This window comes from Eretmochelys imbricata, chromosome 14, assembly GCF_965152235.1.
Source record: "Eretmochelys imbricata isolate rEreImb1 chromosome 14, rEreImb1.hap1, whole genome shotgun sequence".
Lineage (NCBI taxonomy): Eukaryota > Metazoa > Chordata > Testudines > Cheloniidae > Eretmochelys > Eretmochelys imbricata.
In genome coordinates this window covers 13232218-13252518 of record NC_135585.1, presented here as the reverse complement: position 1 = coordinate 13252518, position 20301 = coordinate 13232218, and the positions used below count along the sequence as shown (strand labels likewise).

Sequence of the window (20301 nt, the reverse complement as noted above, 5' to 3'; positions counted from 1 at the left end):
CCCTGCATCCTCACCACCCCCATGCAACTGAATGAATGAATGATTGGGCTCTTTTGTATTCTTTGCCATTTTGTAAATTTTCCAAACATCCTAAACTGCCGAAAAGTTAGAGCAGGGAAAGGAAAAATGGGGGAATGTGTGAGAGAAAGAAAATGAGAGAGTGAAATGGGGAAAAAAACCCTCCAAACCCTGGTTATTGCGTATTGTGTTGTATTCAGTACAGAAGGGGAAAGAAGATGGAGAAAACACAAACAAATTTAAAATGTTGACATTCTGGGTTTTGATTGAGAATATTGAAAATAATCAAATCTTTTCATAAAAAAAGTTTAGTTTTGCAAAAAGGCCATTTTTTGGTTGAAAAAAGGTTCAAATAAAAATTGCAATCAGCTTCCATTTTAATATGTAGCATTTCCTTTTTTATATGCCTTTCCTGATTTTTGTCTTGGTAAACAAACTGGTCAAAATTGTGAATTGATTAGTGACGTGCAGTATTTCACTTTGAACAAAGTATCTCCTCTTCAGTGAAATACAAAAAGCATCATATAATTCAAATATTTCAAGAACGTCTAATTTTTATGTTCCCATCACACAATTGAACTGTTGCTCTCATGTAGAACCTCACTGGAGCCAGGGAACTCTGTATGCGCACCAGGATCTGCTGTGTAGATCCAACTTCAGGATCAGACCCTTAGCTTGTACTTTGATATCCTAACGCCATCTCTTTCTGCTAACCTTGTTGACTAGTTTTTCTAGTAACACAGTTCCCAGTGCTCTGTAATCAGTTATCTTCAGAGATATGCCTGCTCTTTCAGTAGACCTTTTAAAATACTGTTCTGCAAAAAATCTCTACATCTTATTGTTTACAAAAAATCTTCTGTCTTATTATATATAATTAGTATTTTTAAAGCACTTTGAAGTTGAAAATTGCTATACCAGTGTTAGGGAACATTGGATACATTTTCAAAAGTACCTAAGTGATTTAGACACTTGTATCTTTCAGTGGGACTAAGTCACTTAGCTGCTTTTTAAATTTTTCTTATTTAGGTAATGTTGGCTGATGAGGACTTCCAGCTGAATGAGGACTTCAGCATTGGACTTCAGGCATCATGTTTGTCTAATGTCTGATACATCCTTTATTTTCACAGGGAGATGGACTCAATGATGGGTCTCTTTATACTTCTGTGTGCTATTAATACCATACTGTTCCCGTATGGAGAAAGCATCCTACAAGAGATAAGGGAAAGGCAAGGCGTTGTCAATGAAAGGTGTCAATCTGGTTTATAGACATCAATTCTAAATTACAACCCCCACAAAACATCTAATGTATTTCTTCTACACTAAAAATTGGTTACTATTTAACAGAGTCCCATTCAAGCTGATGGATTTATATTGCACAAGAATTATAACGTGAACGCAACCAGTGGCAGAACAATGTGACAGTGTTCACAGACCAGTTCTCCTTTTGCTCTCGTTTCCATTCCAGGATTATCGCTTTCTTTCATCGTCATAGTCTGATCCCATCTTTCCTCCTTCCTTGTTTTGGCTGCCCTGTCTGACAGGGCAGCCAATTCCACTTAGGAAAAAAAAAATAGATGAAAAAACTTTTCAGGTCAGGGAGGGGGTCATATCCTGACTTTTGAAATCATATTTTGTAAGCTCCTTTTCACTACATTTCAATGAAATGGGCCTATTTTTATGAGTATCAGCATTGCAATCTAGCCTTTAGAGCATATGATTCGTGCTGCGATACCAGTCGGCGTTAGCTAGTTCAAGCTGTTCTGTAGGCATCCCATGTGCCTTAACCTCAGTGTATAAACTCTTAGCCAAACTGTTTCATCTTCTACCTCTAACCTGCCACTAGATTTGATTGCTTCAGATGTTGCCCCCAAGACTTGACATTCATCTGCACATTGTCACTGCAACTAAGGAATATGAGCATCCTTAGTCACTTTAAGTGGCATGTGGCCTTTGGATACTACATCAGTGAACACCCGTATTAGTGTGATATTGAAGACAGCCTCAACCAGATACTGACTGAGTCTCATCAGCACTGCAGTGAATCTGTTAGCCTGACTGTTCCCTCTTCTGCTACAATCCAAGCAGCATTAAGAAACTTTCTTGCCAACAGTCCCCTTTCATCTCGTGCTTGAGCATGAGTCTGTCTGCCTTCTGTCCAGCCGGGTACCCAGGTGTGCCAGTGAAAAATGGAGTCGGAAAGGGGGTATAAAGAGGAGCAGAAACTGCCACATTTGTAATTTTAGCTCTTCAGTCCCGTTTCTAACCAAGCTACTCTTGTTCTGACTGTCAAGATTGCCCCCCTCTTAGCTGAAGGATGATGGGAAGTTTTTCAGTTTGAGACACCCCTCCTTCAAATGCTCTATTCAGCAAAGCAGAGCAGCCTGCACAGTTGCCCCCCGCAAGAACGGTATCCGAGGGCAGGCTGCTGGTTAGGACAGTTGACAGAGGTCTTTCTCTTCGTTCCGCCTTGTGTAACTTCAACAATTTCTCTGAGGTCTCTTGGATTTGACTCTTTTTTCTGGAAAGAATGATCCCAACTCCCTTTGCTTTTGCTCTTGACTTTCATTCACAAGATCTTACATCACTTTATTTGCTCCATACTGCCCTCTATCCAAGGCAATAATATCCTGTGATTCAAAACCACAATAGTGCTGCTGATGATTCTATTAGAATAATTAATCTGAGTATGTGTCCCTGTGTCCTTTGGTCTTTGCCCTTTTGCATCCAAGGGCAGTTTGGCCCAATGCACATGGGCAGTTTTGCGAGCTCTCACGGTTTTATCACATGCTTCATGATACTTTATGCTTCTCTTAAAGTTCATGCCTGTGATTACAGCAGAATCTCAGCTTTCATTTAAAAAAAAAAAGAGTAAAGTTCCTACCCTCATGATTGCAGAGAAAATCTTGAAAATGCAACCCAGTGTAACCTAATGGTCCAGCGCCAGAAGGCAAAGAGAAAGAACACAAATATTATGGGTTTTTTTAAACATGATGTTTAAGCCAATCTCAAGATTGTTTAGGGGTCTGAGCCATGATTGTTGAATGCATAGAGTTGGCAATACTCTGTGTGGGACGCTTGATGACAGAATTTGGTTCATCATTGTGTCCTCTCTCTGGTGGATTACGAATGTTAAGATCAGTTCGACACTGTAAAATAAACCGTTAAGGAAATCCTTATATTTTTACCTCTAGAAATGAAAACTCAACGTTTTCAATGTTTGTCCTTCGCTAGCACAGACAACAAACTCGGCATTATATTTTGTAAACTAAGATCTGGTGCATGCACACACGAAAAAGTAACAGGCTCTGAGCCTTGTGGTAATATAAACTCTTGTTTCCTTTTGACCTCACCTTTGATAATCAAAGTTGCTAGGATACAGTTGCAAGCAGTAGATAATGTCATTCCCTTGCCCTGGTAAAATTTTAATTTGTGGAATTCGGTGCAGCAAGTCAGTTGGACAGCAATCATCTTGGGATCAGTGAAGCATGTTGTGGTTTCTGTATAGAAGGGAGAAATAACTTTATTTTTTTTTTTAGGAATGCAAATGATTTTGTTCCCAAAGGTGAAAGGGCTTCTGGAACTCAGCAGCTCACTAGAGACCTTGAACAGAATTATTGTCACTGTTTGTATTATGGTAATGCCCACAGGCTCCCACTGAAATTGGGTACCACCGTACCATTGTGCTAGGTGATGTATAAACGCATAGTAAGGGAGAGGCCCTGTCCTGAAGCACTCACTGTTTAAATAGACAGAAGGTGGGGGAAAGGAAGCATTACTAGCCCCGCTTTACAGGCGAAGAAATGTGAAATGGAGAGAGTGTGAGAGGAAGTCTGTGGCAGAGCCTGAACTTGAACCTGGGTCTCCTGAGTCCCAGTCTAGTGCCTGACCACAAGGCCACATTTCCTGTTTTAGAGGAGGTGAGATGATATCAGAGGGAAATACTGCAAAACAAAAAAAATTGCCAGGATTTGCAATAAATGTTCTTTTCAGAATATTATTCACCCATCAACAGAGCTAAGCAAATGGTCTCGTCATCACTTAAAAGTATCATGGATGAATTCTACCAGATCTATCATGGGATCTAAATATCACCTATTGAGCCATAGATCCACCACCTGTCTACCATCTTTCCTCTTTTCTCCCCTTCTTTTAACTTTTTCTCCTTCTCTGCTGCTCTCCTCTTGTGTCAACCTCCTACCACTCTGACTTTAACCTTAAATAATGCACCAAATAGTGATAACCAACACAAGTCAATAGTATGGTAGATATTAACCTTGTCCGTTGTGTGAATGTTGGTTATCTTCTGCTTGTGCCCATGGCCTTCACCTTTCCAATGGTTTGAGTGAATTCATATGTATGCTTCCTTTTGACTCTCATGCCGCCACCAAGATTTCAAGATTATTGTTTTTAAAAGTGAGAAAATAACGTATTAATGAACGAATTCAGTGAAAATAATTGCCCAAATCCCAACAAATATTATTAAATTACCTCTAGTTCTGAGCTATAGGAAGCTTGCCTTGCAGGTGTACGGTGGAGTATTATTACAGTAACATCTGTACTTCACATACGGTGAAGCCAACATTTTAAAGCCAGCATGAGGGATTCCTTTGTAATGTCCATTAGCCTGATATCTGGATCATAGCACAGAAGATAGGTAAGATTTAAAGCAGAGGTCAAGACCATTCGTGGTCTTGAAAGTTCCCACACAACCACGTGTACGGGTCAGAATCCCCTTCCCCTTCTTAATTTTTTTCAGCCAAGCTTTGTGCTCACTGTTATGCTCCTTCTCCTGCCATAAAGCACTATGGGACCCTGGGTGAATAGCTCAGTGTAGAGTAAAATGTATTGCGGTGTGCGTCACGGGCATGTCCAATTTAAGAGTGACCTTTTGAAGGGAAATTTCACTCCCCACGCAAGAGGAAAGGGTGGTGGGAGAGTACCGTGCACTGCAGCGAATTAATGCAGCTCACAGCTTCTACCTTTTCGATGGCCTGCCTGAAATCTGGCTCCCATTTGAATCTAGGTCAAGTGAAATGAACTTGGTAATCAAAATCCTGATCCTGACTTGGCGGAGTACTGGCTGGAGGTTTGATAAACACAAAGGACTAAGACTAGAATAAGAGAGGTGATTCAAGTCCACAGTGAGGAAGGGTGTTCTTGATGCTATTCTTGACCGATTAGCAGACAAACCACAAGTTCACAACCTGCATGCAATATCAAGGAGAGGCCTTCTCTGCCATAATGCGATAGCAAACATTGCTAGTCTCTCTTCTGTTGTCTTTTATAGCCAAGTACAGTTACAGAGTAAATAAATTCCATAGCCAGTGAGTTAATATCAGAACAATATAAAAGTATGGCAAGTTAGTGCTCTGAGAAGTCTGCGTCTTGACAGCATAGCCATCCAGACGGTTGCACAGTATCACTGCAGCAGAAGTGGTGAGGCTTAAAGAAAATTGCTGCCAAATTGCCTTCTGCAGGCTGTAGGAGCTGTGGGACACTGTGGAACTCCAGCAGTCTGGGGTAGGGAGAGGTGCCAGAGCCTTCTCAACAGCTCCTTTGAAGAAGTGGGCTGCCAGTTATCCTATTTTAGCCTTTGCCGCTTGTGCGGAAGCAAGCCACAAGCAGTTTCTCTACAGCTCTGCTGAGAGATGCAGGCTGCCTCAGTCTCTTTGTGAAGATCCTGTTCTGAGAAAAGGTGGCAATCAGCAATATCCCTGGCCTTCCCCCGGCCGGCTCCAGTTGTTGGGGAGAGGTGGTCCCTCAGTGACTTTCCTCAGATTCTGCTCTATCTTCTGTAGGGTGAGCGAGCTGCCGGCAGATGTGACGATCGTTGTAATTGAAAGGGACCCTTATGTGCAACTCCCAGGCGCCCCTAAATGCACAGGACTTTTAGGAAGGCAGAGCAGCACACTGCAGACATCCCCAAAACTGGGGGTGGGGATTGAGGCTTGAAATCTGAAACAGAGCTTGTATCTGAATTTAGCAAATCACTCTTCTGTCTGTAATGGGCCGAAGCAAAACTCCGGATGCGAACACCCCTGAGCTTTTAGGTCCTCCTCGTGAATGTTGTGGGTCTGAGCTCACCTTCAATTGGAATGAGATGCATCGAGCCTCTAAGCCAAGCAGAGCAGGGTTTAGGAGATGGGCGAATAGGGCTAGGGTATCTGGGATCTTGAGAGGTGTGATGCAAGGAGTATCTTTGCACTTGTTTATTTCTGGATCGCAGTCCCCCCATTTTGCGCATAGGCTTAATGGCTCTTTAGTGACAGCGATGGCTTAATTGTGATGTTCTGCACTGAGATTCAGTGGTAGTGCGGATGTTGGAGGTGTTGTCACTAGCGTGACAGGTTATAATTCACCAGTAAAGTGTAACTGGCTGCTCCCTGAAAATTGCTTTAGTCTGATGAGAGATTTTAAAGGGATCCCAGTGTCCCTGCTGATACAAAATTCATACCTAACTCATTGATTCAGGGCAAAATAGAATGTCAGCATTTCCCTCCCTGCTCCTGAAATAGCTAATCATCAAGAAAAAATTAGGTTATCCCGGGAACATCGTCAGTTATTTAGATACTTTCCGTGCTTTATAAATAGTTCCACCTATGTTCATTATCTTTTATTGGCCATAAATATTTAGGTTTTATTAACTATTTCATCCCCTGTAAGTTGCTGAAACACTACAATGGTGGGCAACCTGATAGACACTGAGATTGATAACATTTTCAAGCCTTGACTTCTATCAGACACACAGTAGCCAGAGCAGTAAACCTACTAGCTGGGAGTAAGAAATGGTATCCCTAGTCTCTGTTTGTCAGAGGGTGGAGATGGGTGGCAGGAGAGAGATCATTTGATCATTACCTGTTAGGTTCACTCCATCTGGGGCACCTGGCATTGACCACGGTCAGCAGACAGGATACTGGTCTGGATGGACCTTTGGTCTGACTGAGTATGGCCATTCTTATGTTCTTATGGAGTCAATATGAAAGCTGAGTGGAAAGCTGTCAGGGTTCCCTCCCACTCTGAACTCTAGGGTACAGATATGGGGACCAACATGAAAGATCTCCTAAGCTTATTTTTACCAGCTTATGTTAAAAACTTTGCCAAGGCACAAATTCTTCCTCATCCTTGGATGGTATCACTGCCATCGCCAAGTGAGTTAGACAAAGGTTTAGGAAAAGGACCACTTGGAGTTCCTGTTTCCCCAAAATATCCCCTCAATCCCCTTCACCCCCTTTCCTGGGGAGGCTTGAGAGTAAACAAGGTGAGCACAGACCTGACCCTTGGGTTTTTAGGACACTAAAAACCCCAAACAGATTCTTAAAAACAGAACTTTATTATAAAGAAAAAAAGTAAAAGAAGCACCCCTGTAAAATCAGGATGGAAGGTAATTTTATAGGGTAATAAGATTTAAAACACAGAGGATTCCCCTCTAGGCAGAACTTTAAAGTTACAAAAAACAGGAATAAACGTTCCTCTTAGCATATGGAAAATTCACAAGCTAAAGCAAAAGATACTCTAACGCGTTTCCTTGCTATTACTTACTATTTCTGTAATTTTAGTTGTATCATTCAGTAGGAGCTGGATTACGTGCTTGGTCTCTCTCTTTGTCTTGGAGAGAACAACAAAGAGCACAAAAAAATTCCTTTCCCCTCCCCAGATTTGAAAGTATCATCTTTCCCCATTGGTCCTTCTGATCAGGTGCCAGCTAGGTTACTGGAACTGATTAACCCTTTATAGGTAACAGAGGGATTTTATGCTACCCTTAGCTGTATGTTTATGACAGAAGCGCAGTAGTGAGCTCTGTGGCCAATTATCTGCCAGAAAGCTCAGCAACCACCCATAGTTGCTAAAGGAGGAAGGTGCTGGGGATTCTTAGCAAGGTACTGTTCATGGTTCTTGTTAAGGGGTCTCCAACTTTTCTATCAGTCTCTGGTGAGTGAAAATTTTGAAGTCCCCCATCTATCTACAAATGCATAGATACTATGGTATATAGATACTGGAAAAGAGGTGACTTGAAGTCATGGGGCTGCTCATGTGCATAAGGGAAGCAAGATCAGATTAGCCTTTGCTATTCAGAAACGTGCCCCATTAGTTCAGCCTTGCTGTAAAGAACTTGTTCATTTTCATCACTTACTCTGTACTCTCTGCACTGTTCATGCTGGATCAGCATCTCTTTTGTTATCAGCAAAGGCTTCGTTTTAGGGGGGAGATTCTCCAAAGCAACAATGGGATTTTGGCATATAAGCCCCATTGACTTTCAGTGAGTATTCTTCCCTTCGTGTTTGAATGTAGCTGTGCAATTTCTTTTGCCTTGTTTAAATAAGAGCTAATGCAGACCTTTGAGGGTGTCATCAGATGTCACCAGTGTGGTGCTCTGCTCTATTCAATGTTGATAACAGTCGGCTGTGTGCTTGTGTTCCCTCTGTGTGCTGCCCCGGCTCTGCGCAGAAAGCTGGCACAGCAGAGCCCGAGAGAAACCACAATGACCACCGACTCCGGTAAGGTACGAAGGCACCCGCCCAGGTTTATTGCCAAATGAAGCAATCTCTAGCTCCCCAGATCAGATGTCTACAGTTTTGCTAGTACATATGCTCTTCCTGACAATGGACCGGCTCAGTCAGTGGCGGGATTTACCACTGCCCCCTCAGCCAGACAAAGACAACCCCTCAGGGGTGCATTCTTATACACAGGTACAAACAAGTTACACCTCACTACTGACATATTGAGGTACAACTCCTCTACATAATAAGGTGCCGCCTGTAACCTTGTACATGTTGGTTTGATCAAAACAACCCTATCCATCATGTTATCCTTTTAACTCTGTCTTTAGGATGGGTCAGCATGTTCCTGTTATCTGAGGAATATGCTAGTATCAGGAGTGTTCTGGTACCATCCTGGCACGTGTTTATATCACTTGTGCCCAGTACCTTTTAGATATGTGTGTTTCTGCAGCATCAGCTCTCTTCATGTCACGTTCTGTGAGCAGAGCCTGCCTCTTGCTCACAGTTTAACTTTGTTTTATATCGGCATAGTCTTGACCATTACTTTAGCGCAGGCCATAGGCCTCATACCAGGCCTCTGATGAAAGGACTTACGTTTCAGGACCTCATCTTGCTACAAAGGGTATGTCTACATTGCAATTAAAAGCCCATGGCTGGCCCCTGCCAGCTGACTTGGGCTCACGGGACTAGGGCTAAGGGGCTGTTTAACTGCAGTGTAGACATTTGGGCTTGGCCTGGAGTCTGGACTAGGATCCTGTGTGATGGGAGGGTCCCCGAGCTCGGGCTGCAACCTGAGCCCAGTTAAACAGCCCCGTAGCCTGGGCTCCCATGAGCCTGAGTCAGCTGGCATAGGCCAGCTGCAAGTGTCTAATTCCAGTGTAGACATACCCAGAATGGGCTTTACAGCCATACAGTCTGCATTTCAAAGGCAATAGAATAAACTGGCTTTGTTTAAAGATCAAAGTGAATGGAGGGATGGAGCAGATTTCTGGGTAAGTCTGTGCTTCCAATAGGTGGCTCACCCAGATTGTAGGGAGACCCATTTCATCATGGTCATGGTCATAAAAAAGGGCAAGTTTAGGGACCTTGCTTTTTTCCTTTCTATGTACCTTGAATAAATTAAATGATGTCTGAGTCTTTTGTTGTATGCTGGTCTCATGAGATTCTTCTCCCTTTCAAATGCTCATCCTTCCTCCATGCTCTCTCCAGTGAACAAAATTACTAGCGGAGGCAAAAACAAAGCACAAGGTAGAGGATAGGTTTCAGAGTAACAGCCGTGTTAGTCTGTATTCGCAAAAAGAAAAGGAGTACTTGTGGCACCTTAGAGACTAACCAGTTTATTTGAGCATGAGCTTTCGTGAGCTACAGCTCACTTCATCAGATACATACCGTGGAAACTGCAGCAGACTTTATATATACACAGAGAATATGAAACAATACCTCCTCCCACCCCACTGTCCTGCTGGTAATAGCTTATCTAAAGTAATCGTCAGGTTAGGCCATTTCCAGCACAAATCCAGGTTTTCTCGAGAACCTGGATTTGTGCAGGAAATGGCCTAACTTCATTATCATGCACATTGTGTAAAGAGTTGTCACTTTGGATGGGCTATCACCAGCAGGAGAGTGAATTTGTGTGGGGGCGTGGAGGGTGAGAAAACCTGGATTTGTGCTGGAAATGGCCTAACCTGACGATTACTTTAGATAAGCTATTACCAGCAGGACAGTGGGGTGGGAGGAGGTATTGTTTCATATTCTCTGTGTATATATAAAGTCTGCTGCAGTTTCCACGGTATGTATCTGATGAAGTGAGCTGTAGCTCACGAAAGCTCATGCTCAAATAAACTGGTTAGTCTCTAAGGTGCCACAAGTACTCCTTTTCTTTTTGCGAATACAGACTAACACGGCTGTTACTCTGAAACCTGTCATTATGCAAGGCACTGCATTTAGCCGTATGGAGTGGAAATCTATCAACTGCATGAAAAAACTTGCACAGATACAGACAGACATCATCTTCCTTTCCAAATGCAAACAGATGGACATCGTACCAAAAGGACTGAAGGTAAAAAATCCATTACAATCTACATACCACACAGACTATGCTGACAGCTTGTGCCACACGCTCTCAAAGAAACTGCGGAATCACCTGATCAACATCCTCTACAGCAAACAGGGAAAGATTAAGAATGAGCTCTCAGAACTGGATACTCTCATAAAAAACCAACCTTCCACACAAACTTCCTCGTGGCTGGATTTTACTAAAACTAGACAAGCCATTTACAACGCACACTTTGCTTCTCTACAAAAGAAAAAGGACACTAAACTTTCTAAACTACTACATGCTACAAGGGGCCACAGCAATGGTTCCCTCAACCCACCTAGCAATATTGTTAACCTATCCAACTATACTCTCAGCCCAGCAGAAGCAGCTGTTCTATCTCGGGGCCTCTCCTTCTGCCCCTCCACCCCCATGAACATGATACAGTTCTGTGGTGACCTAGAATCCTATTTTCGACGTCTCCGACTCAAGGAATATTTCCAAAATACCTCTGAACAACATACTAATCCACAGAGGTCTCCCTACCAACACTACAGAAAGAAGGATTCTAGGTGGACTCCTCCTGAAGGTCGAAACAGCAGACTGGACTTCTACATAGAGTGCTTCCGCCGACGTTCACGGGCTGAAATTGTGGAAAAGCAGCATCACTTGCCCCATAACCTCAGCCATGCGGAACGCAATGCCATCCACAGCCTCAGAAACAACTCTGACATCATAATCAAAAAGGCTGACAAAGGAGGTGCTGTTGTCATCATGAATAGGTCGGAATATGAACAAGAGGCTGCTCGGCAGCTCTCCAACACGAGTTTCTACAAGCCATTACCCTATGATCCCACTGAGAGTTACCAAAAGCAACTACAGCATATGCTCAAGAAACTTCCTGAAAAAGCACAAGATCAAATCCGCACAGACACACCCCTGGAACCCCGACCTGGGATATTCTATCTACTACCCAAGATCCATAAACCTGGAACTCCTGGGCGCCCCATCATTTCAGGCATTGGCACCCTGACAGCAGGATTGTCTGGCTATGTAGACTCCCTCCTCAGGCCCTACGCTACCAGCACTCCCAGCTACCTTCGAGACACCACTGACTTCCTGAGGAAACTTCAATCCATCGGTGATCTTCCTGATAACACCATCCTGGCCACTATGGATGTAGAAGCCCTCTACACCAACATTCCACACAAAGATGGACTACAAGCCGTCAGGAACACTATCCCCGATAATGTCACGGCTAACCTGGTGGCTGAACTTTGTGACTTTGTCCTTACCCATAACTATTTCACATTTGGGGACAATGTATACCTTCAGATCAGCGGCACTGCTATGGGTACCCGCATGGCCCCACAGTATGCCAACATTTTTATGGCTGATTTAGAACAACGCTTCCTCAGCTCTCGTCCCCTAAAGCCCCTACTCTACTTGCGCTATATTGATGACATCTTCATCATCTGGACCCATGGAAAAGAAGGCCTTGAGGAATTCCACCATGATTTCAACAATTTCCATCCCACCATCAACCTCAGCCTGGTCCAGTCCACACAAGAGATCCACTTCCTGGACACTACAGTGCTAATAAACAATGGTCACATAAACACCACCCTATACCGGAAACCTACTGACCGCTATTCCTACCTGCATGCCTCCAGCTTTCACCCTGACCACACCACACGATCCATCGTCTACAGCCAAGCTCTGCGATACAACCGCATTTGCTCCAACCCCTCAGACAGAGACAAACACCTACAAGATCTCTGTCAAGCTTTCTTACAACTACAATACCCACCTGCGGAAGTAAAGAAACAGATTGATAGAGCCAGAAGAGTTCCCAGAAGTTACCTACTACAGGACAGGCCTAACAAAGAAAATAACAGAACGCCACTAGCCGTCACCTTCAGCCCCCAACTAAAACCCCTCCAACGCATTATTAAGGATCTACAACCTATCCTAAAGGATGACCCAACACTCTCACAAATCTTGGGAGACAGGCCAGTCCTTGCCTACAGACAGCCCCGCAACCTGAAGCAAATACTCACCAACAACCACATACCACACAACAGAACCACTAACCCAGGAACTTATCCTTGCAACAAAGCCCGTTGCCAATTGTGCCCACATATCTATTCAGGGGACACCATCACAGGGCCTAATAACATCAGCCACACTATCAGAGGCTCGTTCACCTGCACATCCACCAATGTGATTTATGCCATCATGTGCCAGCAATGCCCCTCTGCCATGTACATTGGTCAAACTGGACAGTCTCTACGTAAAAGAATAAATGGACACAAATCAGATGTCAAGAATTATAACATTCATAAACCAGTCGGAGAACACTTCAATCTCTCTGGTCACGCAATCACAGACATGAAGGTCGCTATCTTAAAACAAAAAAACTTCAAATCCAGACTCCAGCGAGAAACTGCTGAATTGGAACTCATTTGCAAATTGGATACTATTAATTTAGGCTTAAATAGAGACTGGGAGTGGCTAAGTCATTATGCAAGGTAGCCTATTTCCTCTTGTTTTTTCCTCCCCCCCCCCCAGATGTTCTGGTTTAACTTGGATTTAAACTTGGAGAGTGGTCAGTTTGGACGAGCTATTACCAGCAGGAGAGTGAGTCTGTGTGTGTATGGGGGTGGGTTTTTGGAGGGGGGTGAGGGAGTGAGAGAACCTGGATTTGTGCAGGAAATGGCCTAACTTCATTATCATGCACATTGTGTAAAGAGTTGTCACTTTGGATGGGCTATCACCAGCAGGAGAGTGAATTTGTGTGGGGGCGTGGAGGGTGAGAAAACCTGGATTTGTGCTGGAAATGGCCTAACCTGACGATTACTTTAGATAAGCTATTACCAGCAGGACAGTGGGGTGGGAGGAGGTATTGTTTCATATTCTCTGTGTATATATAAAGTCTGCTGCAGTTTCCACGGTATGTATCTGATGAAGTGAGCTGTAGCTCACGAAAGCTCATGCTCAAATAAACTGGTTAGTCTCTAAGGTGCCACAAGTACTCCTTTTCTTTTTAAGGTAGAGGATAGTTGGTTTAGCAATTCAAATTGGAAACAAGGATCCTGACTAAATAAATGTTAAGAGACACGTTCCTGCTATGAAGGAGGTTTGTGGCTGGCCACTTTGTTAGGGTGTCTCGTGATCCTGTTAGGTTGAGTGGGTGGAAGCTGAAAGCATGGTAAGCTTGGAGCAGGGAACAGGTTTGCTTATGAGTCTCTTAAAGTGCGAGTGTTGCTACTTTCCTCCTACCTGCAGGAAACCTTCCCATAGGGAGGAGAAGAAGAAGAGAGAGAGAGTGGTGAGTGATTTTTTTTTTAGGGAATTACAGTATACTGGTATGACTGCCCTCAGCTTTGCACAGCATGGGGAGGAGGTGACCAGCCCTCTGTGGAGAAAGAAGTGGTTCAGGACTATTTAGAAAAGCTGGACATGCACAAGTCCATGGGACCGGATGTGTTGCATCCGAGAGTGCTAAGGGAGTTGGCGGATGTGATTGCAGAGCCATTGGCCATTATCTTTGAAAACTCATGGCGATCGGGGGAAGTCCCGGATGACTGGAAAAAGGCTAATGTGGTGCCCATCTTTAAAAAAGGGAAGAAGGAGGAACCTGGAAACTACAGGCCAGTCCGCCTCACCTCAGTCCCTGGAAAAATCATAGAGCAGATCCTCAAGGAATCAATTCTGAACCACTTAGAGAAGAGGAAAGTGATCAGGAACAGTCAGCATGGATTCACCAAGGGCAAGTCATGCCTGACTAATCTAATTGCCTTCTATGATGAGATAACTGCTTCTGTGGATGAAGGGAAAGCAGTGGACGTGTTGTTCCTTGACTTTAGCAAAGCTTTTGACACTGTCTCCCACAGTATTCTTGTCAGCAAGTTAAAGAAGTATGGGCTGGATGAATGGACTATAAGGTGGACAGAAAGCTGGCTAGATCATCGGGCTCAACGGGTAGTGATCAATGGCTCCATGTCTAGTTGGCAGCCGGTATCAAGTGGAGTGCCCCAAGGGTCGGTCCTCGGGCCGGTTTTGTTCAATATCTTCATTAATGATCTGGAGGATGGTGTGGATTGCACCCTCAGCAAGTTTGCAGATGACACTGAACTGGGAGGAGAGGTAGATACGCTGGAGGATAGGGATAGGATACAGAGGGCCCTAGACAAATTGGAGGATTGGGCCAAAAGAAATCTGATGAGGTTCAACAAGGACAAGTGCAGAGTCCTGCACTTAGGACGGAAGAATCCCATGCACCGCTACAGACTAGGGACCGAATGGCATGGCAGCAGTTCTTCAGAAAAGGACCTAGGGGTTACAGTGGACGAGAAGCTGGATATGAGTCAACAGTGTGCCCTTGTTGCCAAGAAGGCCAATGGCATTTTGGGATGTATAAGTAGGGGCATTGCCAGCAGATCGAGGGACGTGATCGTTCCCCTCTATTTGACACTGGTGAGGCCTCAATCTGGAGTACTGTGTCCAGTTTTGGGCCCCACACTACAAGAAGGATGTGGAAAAATTGGAGAGAGTCCAGCGGAGGGCAACAAAAATGATTAGGGGACTGGAACACATGAGTTATGAGGAGAGGCTGAGGGAACTGGGGATGTTTAGTCTGTGGAAGAGAAGAATGAGGGGGGATTTGATAGCTGCTTTCAACTACCTGAAAGGGGGTTCCAAAGAGGATGGCTCTAGACTGTTCTCAGTGGTAGCAGATGACAGAACAAGGAGTAATGGTCTCAAGTTGCAGTGGGGGAGATTTAGGTTGGATATTAGGAAAAACTTTTTCACTAGGAGGGTGGTGAAACACTGGAATGCGTTACCTAGGGAGGCGGTAGAATCTCCTTCCTTAGAAGTTTTTAAGGTCAGGCTTGACAAAGCCCTGGCTGGGATGATTTAATTGGGGATTGGTCCTGCTTTGAGCAGGGGGTTGGACTAGATGACCTCTTGAGGTCCCTTCCAACCCTGATATTCTATGATTTTATGATTCTACCTCACTGCCTTTATGCATTACAGAGGTTGCTTGTAGGGATGGACAGAACAGTTTGGGTAAAATAGAAATCCTTCTAAGCCCCTCCTCCCTCATACCAAATCTTTGCATAATACTTGAAACCAAACCGTTTTCCCAGCTGGTCGGATTCTGACCATGGCATAAAAGGGTACAACTCCTTTGAAGTCAGAGGACATGTTCCTTCTTATACCAGTTAAGAATGTAGCCCAGTGTCTTTGTTTCATCTTTGCCAAAGCTGCAGTGTTAAGCTTTGTGATGACCAGGATTCAGACAACCCTGCTAGAAATTTGTCTGTCTGATCTTGTAGTTATGTTTGTCAAAGGGGCTACCTTGTATATCACATAAACTGACACAGCACTTCCTAATCTCTAGCAGTTCATCAGTGTGACCATATACTACTATGAAAAAAACGAGGAGTCCTTGTGGCACCTTAGAGACTAACACATTTATTTTGGCATAAGTTTTCATGGGCTAAAATCCACTTCATCAGATGCATGGAGTGAAAAATACAGTAATCAGTATATATGTTACAGCACATAAAAAGATGGGAGTTGCTTACCAAGTGGGGGGTCAGTGTTAATGAGGCCAATTCAATTAAGGTGGAAGTGGCCCATTCCCAGCAGTTGACAAAAAGGTGTGAGTATCAGCAGAGGGAAATTTACTTTTTGTAGTGACCCATCCACTCCCAGTCTTTATTCAGGCCTAATATGGTGGGTGGTGTCCAGTTTGCAAATTAATTCCAGTTATGCAGTTTCTCGTTTAAGTCTGTTTTTCAAGTTTTTTTGTTGAAGAATTGCCACTTTTAATCTGTTGTTGAGTGTCCAGGGAGATTGAAATGCTGTCCTATTGGTTTTTGAATGCTACAATTCTTGATGTCTGATTTGTGTCCATTTATTCTTTTGCATAGAGACTGTCTGTACATGGCAGAGAGGCATTGTTGGCACATGATGGCATATATCACATTGGTAGATGTGCAAGTGAACAAGCCCCTGATAGTGTGGCAACTCCCATCTTTTCATGTGCTGTAATGTGTATATATACTGCTTACTGTCTTTTTCACTCCATGCATCTGATAAAGTGGGTTTTAGCCCACAAAAGCTTATGCCCAAATAAATGTGTTAGTCTCTAAGGTGCCACAAGAACTCCTCGTTGTTTTTGCTGATACAGACTAATACGGCTACCACTCTGAAACCATGGTTACTCTAAGCCTTATCAGCAGACTGCAGCTGTTTAATTCACTTAAACAGAAGCTGTTGCTTTCAGAGTCTCTTTTTTTAATTTGGAAGAAAAACAAATATAATAGCCTGGAAGCACTTTTGAAGAAACCTCCCATTTGGAGAAGTTATCAGTTTACAAGGGAAGTTGGATTAATTGGAAGTTTGCAATTATATTGATAACTGGCAGTCCAAAAAACACAGAGAGAATCAAACATAGCAAGAGGTTTAAGCACAGATAAAAGTTGTTATCTCCCCATTAAAATCTTCTACAGCTTGATAAATTTTTACAGGAAACTTAACATTATCTGTTGCATTTAAGATGTAAGTGTTATCAGCTAACTTAGATAAGACAGAAAACAAGTTCCCACTAACTACAGTGAAATGTCTGGTTCTTAGTTTTGACAAGTTAAATTATTCACCCTCTTAACTTCTTTATTTGCAGAAGTTGCTCTCCAACCAATAGGTACAAACTGGGAACAAGAATCTCAACATCTGGAGTTGCAGATGAAAAGTGTAGCAAGGAAGCTAGCAAGCAAAGATGTTTGCAAGGAAGCAGATTTTCCTTCTTTCACACAATCTGTATTTTATTGAGTTCTGTTTACAGTAGGGATTTACTTACTGTTCCGGGAGTATTAGTAATAAGGTCAAGATTTTGGCCATAAATGCAGCCTTTTTCCAGATTCTCAAAGTTACTCTCAACAAATAAGTTTGTTTAAACCTGATGATCTCCCTTAATACCAGATGTTTGTGTTAGATGGGCACTCAGATTTAAGATTTTACCTTGAAAGTGTCATTTTAAAATTGTACTGCAAATTGGGAGTGCTGTGAAATGCACACTGGGGTGCCCTAGACTCCGAATAGCCTAACAAATGCTGTAATGTCACTAATATAGATTACGGTGACCTTTTTTTAAATAGAACCAACTAAGCCCTAACAAATACAGGTAAATGTAATGGTTTTGCATAATACAATATGTACATTTTTGTTCTAAGTTACAAAGCCAGAAGTCACCATTGTAATAGACAGGTTGGGTTTAGTTGGGGGAATTTACTGTATGGGATTACACAACATTTACAACTATTACTCATAGCCCTTCTGTTGGGACAAAGGTCACAAGATCTTTAATGACCACAAATGGTCAGTGTCACAGTTGCAGGGTTCTCTGCACCTCTGTCCCTTCACTTGTCAGTGAGTGCACCCCCACCGGGGCCAGGCCTTGTGTGTTTACCTCTGCTGGGGTGCAATTCCGCAATTCTCCCACTCTTATATGGGGCCCTGGGTTATCGCAGTTTGTGTATCCACGGTGCTTATCCAGTAGCTCTGACTGAGTTTGAGCACCTGTGGTTGGGATTATAGGACCAGTGGTGTACAGCGATCAGATGGCCGCCTTAAAACAGGAGTATTGTTTTTTTTTACCAGTGGGAACAAAGCTTTTAGAGAAAAATGGATTTTAAAACAACGAACTATCTACATGGATGTGTGTCTAGCCGAATGCATTACCATGCTGTGATAGTGACCTAGGTAGGCGTAGCTTCTCCAGAAGCTCCTAGCACGTCCCTGAGTCTCCATCTAGTTCCCCCAAAAATCTACGCTTTCTTGAAAGAGAATCCCATTTTAAACCCCGTTATAGGTTGGCAGGGGGATTGTTTTTGTTCTTTTGTGTTCCTGGGCTTTGACCCGTTCTCGTCCAAACCAGTTTTATAGGTTGGCTATCTTGTGCCATTCTTTTCCTTGCCACCTGTTTCTCTAGGCAGCCCTCTACTGTATTAACCCCTTATATTCATACACTAAACACCCCAATAACAAGGCCAACATGCAGTGTTCATCAATTATTACAGAGCAGCTCCAAATCCATCACAGTCAGGATCTTGGGTTTGCATCTCCTTTGAATAACAGCTCAGTGCCCCCTACACCCTCTAGCAGAGTCCAGAAGTAGCTCCTTTGAAAAGCCATTGTAGCCAGCAAGGCTCCCCATTAATTCATGTCTATGCATCTTTTCTTCAGGAGCCCAACATTTCGGTGCACACCAACAATCCGGACCTAACACCGTGTTTTCAGAATACCATCTTAGCATGGATCCCTAGCATTTACCTCTGGGCTGTCTTACCCTTTTATCTCCTTTATCTGAAACATTACAAAAGAGGATACATCGTACTCTCCATGCTGAGCAGGTTCAAGACGGTAAGATCTTTCTGTAACTCGCTGCACAAATGTGTATCCTTGAGGTCACATGTGGGAGTGGAAGCAGAGACATGCAAGTTCCAGGCAAATGGCACATAAAAGGGAAACTCAGTACCAGGTGGAAGATCAATGGCTTTATCTGCCTCTAGATTAAAGTTAGCAAATCAATACAGCTTTACAAATGTTTGATAATGAAGGGCAGTCTCTGCCCTGGCCAAGTCTGGGTTCAGGCTCAAAGCGTTAGGCTGATGCCACTCTCACTGGTTTCAGTGAGGTCTGGGTGCAAGTAAGGGCAGCTGGATCAGGCTCATGGTAGGTAACAATATGCACAGAGATCCCTGAAATACCTAGGCATTGTCGCTAGAGGTTACAAGCTACCCCTCTCCCTGGCTTGGATAAGCAGAGTTCCCGCTCCTTGGGTGGTGCAGTGAAAGTTCGCCCTCCAGTGTCAATTTACTTATCATCCCAATGATCTCCTTAGTACAGCTATCTGTCGATCCATCTATGGATCAATCAGTCGCACTCATATGACCCCTATATCTGAGCACTTCAAAATCTTCAATGTATGTATCATCACAACACGGTGGTGAGGTAAGTATCCCCATTTTACAGAGAGAGACTGAGGGCTTGTCTACACGGTGGGGTAATACGCACTATGAGGTGGTGTAATTTCTGAAGCACACTAAAGTGCTGCATTAGTGTGCAGTAAAGGTTCCATAGTACTATATGAAACAATACTGCTTTAAAGCACACCAGGGAATATTTAGTGCACACCAGCAGGGTCTACAAGGACCAATTAATGTGCAACATGTTAGTGCACTTTAAAAATCACACCCCTGTAGAGCGCATTACCCCACCCTGTATCCAAGCCCACTGTGACTTGCCCACGGTCCCACAGGGTTGTCTGTGGTGGAATGGGGAATTGACCTAGGTCTCCCAACTCACCGTACCGTGACAATTGGGTCAGGTGTCCTCTCGATGGAGGCTCGCACACTGCCCTTCACAGGATGCTCACTAAAATTTTTCTAATTATCTCCATCCTCTTCAGTTTGTGACATATCTCCCACACTCCCTCCAGCTAGTGAATAGTAACACTGGAAGTACCCTGCAGATGCTGCCATTCTCTCCATTTCTCTCCATTCGCATTCTCAGTTCATGAGTCACTGTGAGCCATCTCTCGCTTGGGAGATTTAATTCCTGTCACGTGGAACCCATCTGCGTACCTCCCAAAGCCTTCCTCTTGTTGTTGGGCTGGTTGAACTCCAAACAGATTTGCTATGCCCCGATGTCTTTGGGTAGTTTTTGACACAGGTGTAT

The 20301-nt window shown here is 43.6% G+C and overlaps 1 protein-coding gene across 3 annotated transcripts in view; it reads left to right on the top strand.

Annotated features, from left to right (window-relative positions):
- ABCC3 (ATP binding cassette subfamily C member 3) overlaps window positions 1–20301 on the top strand; it is an 80233-nt gene that overhangs the window by 9817 nt on the left and 50115 nt on the right. For all 3 annotated transcript variants that reach the window (XM_077833842.1, XM_077833843.1, XM_077833841.1), the window contains exon 2: window positions 18808–18984. In XM_077833842.1, coding sequence (XP_077689968.1) covers window positions 18808–18984 — 177 coding nt within the window. The remainder of the gene's footprint in view (window positions 1–18807; window positions 18985–20301) is intronic.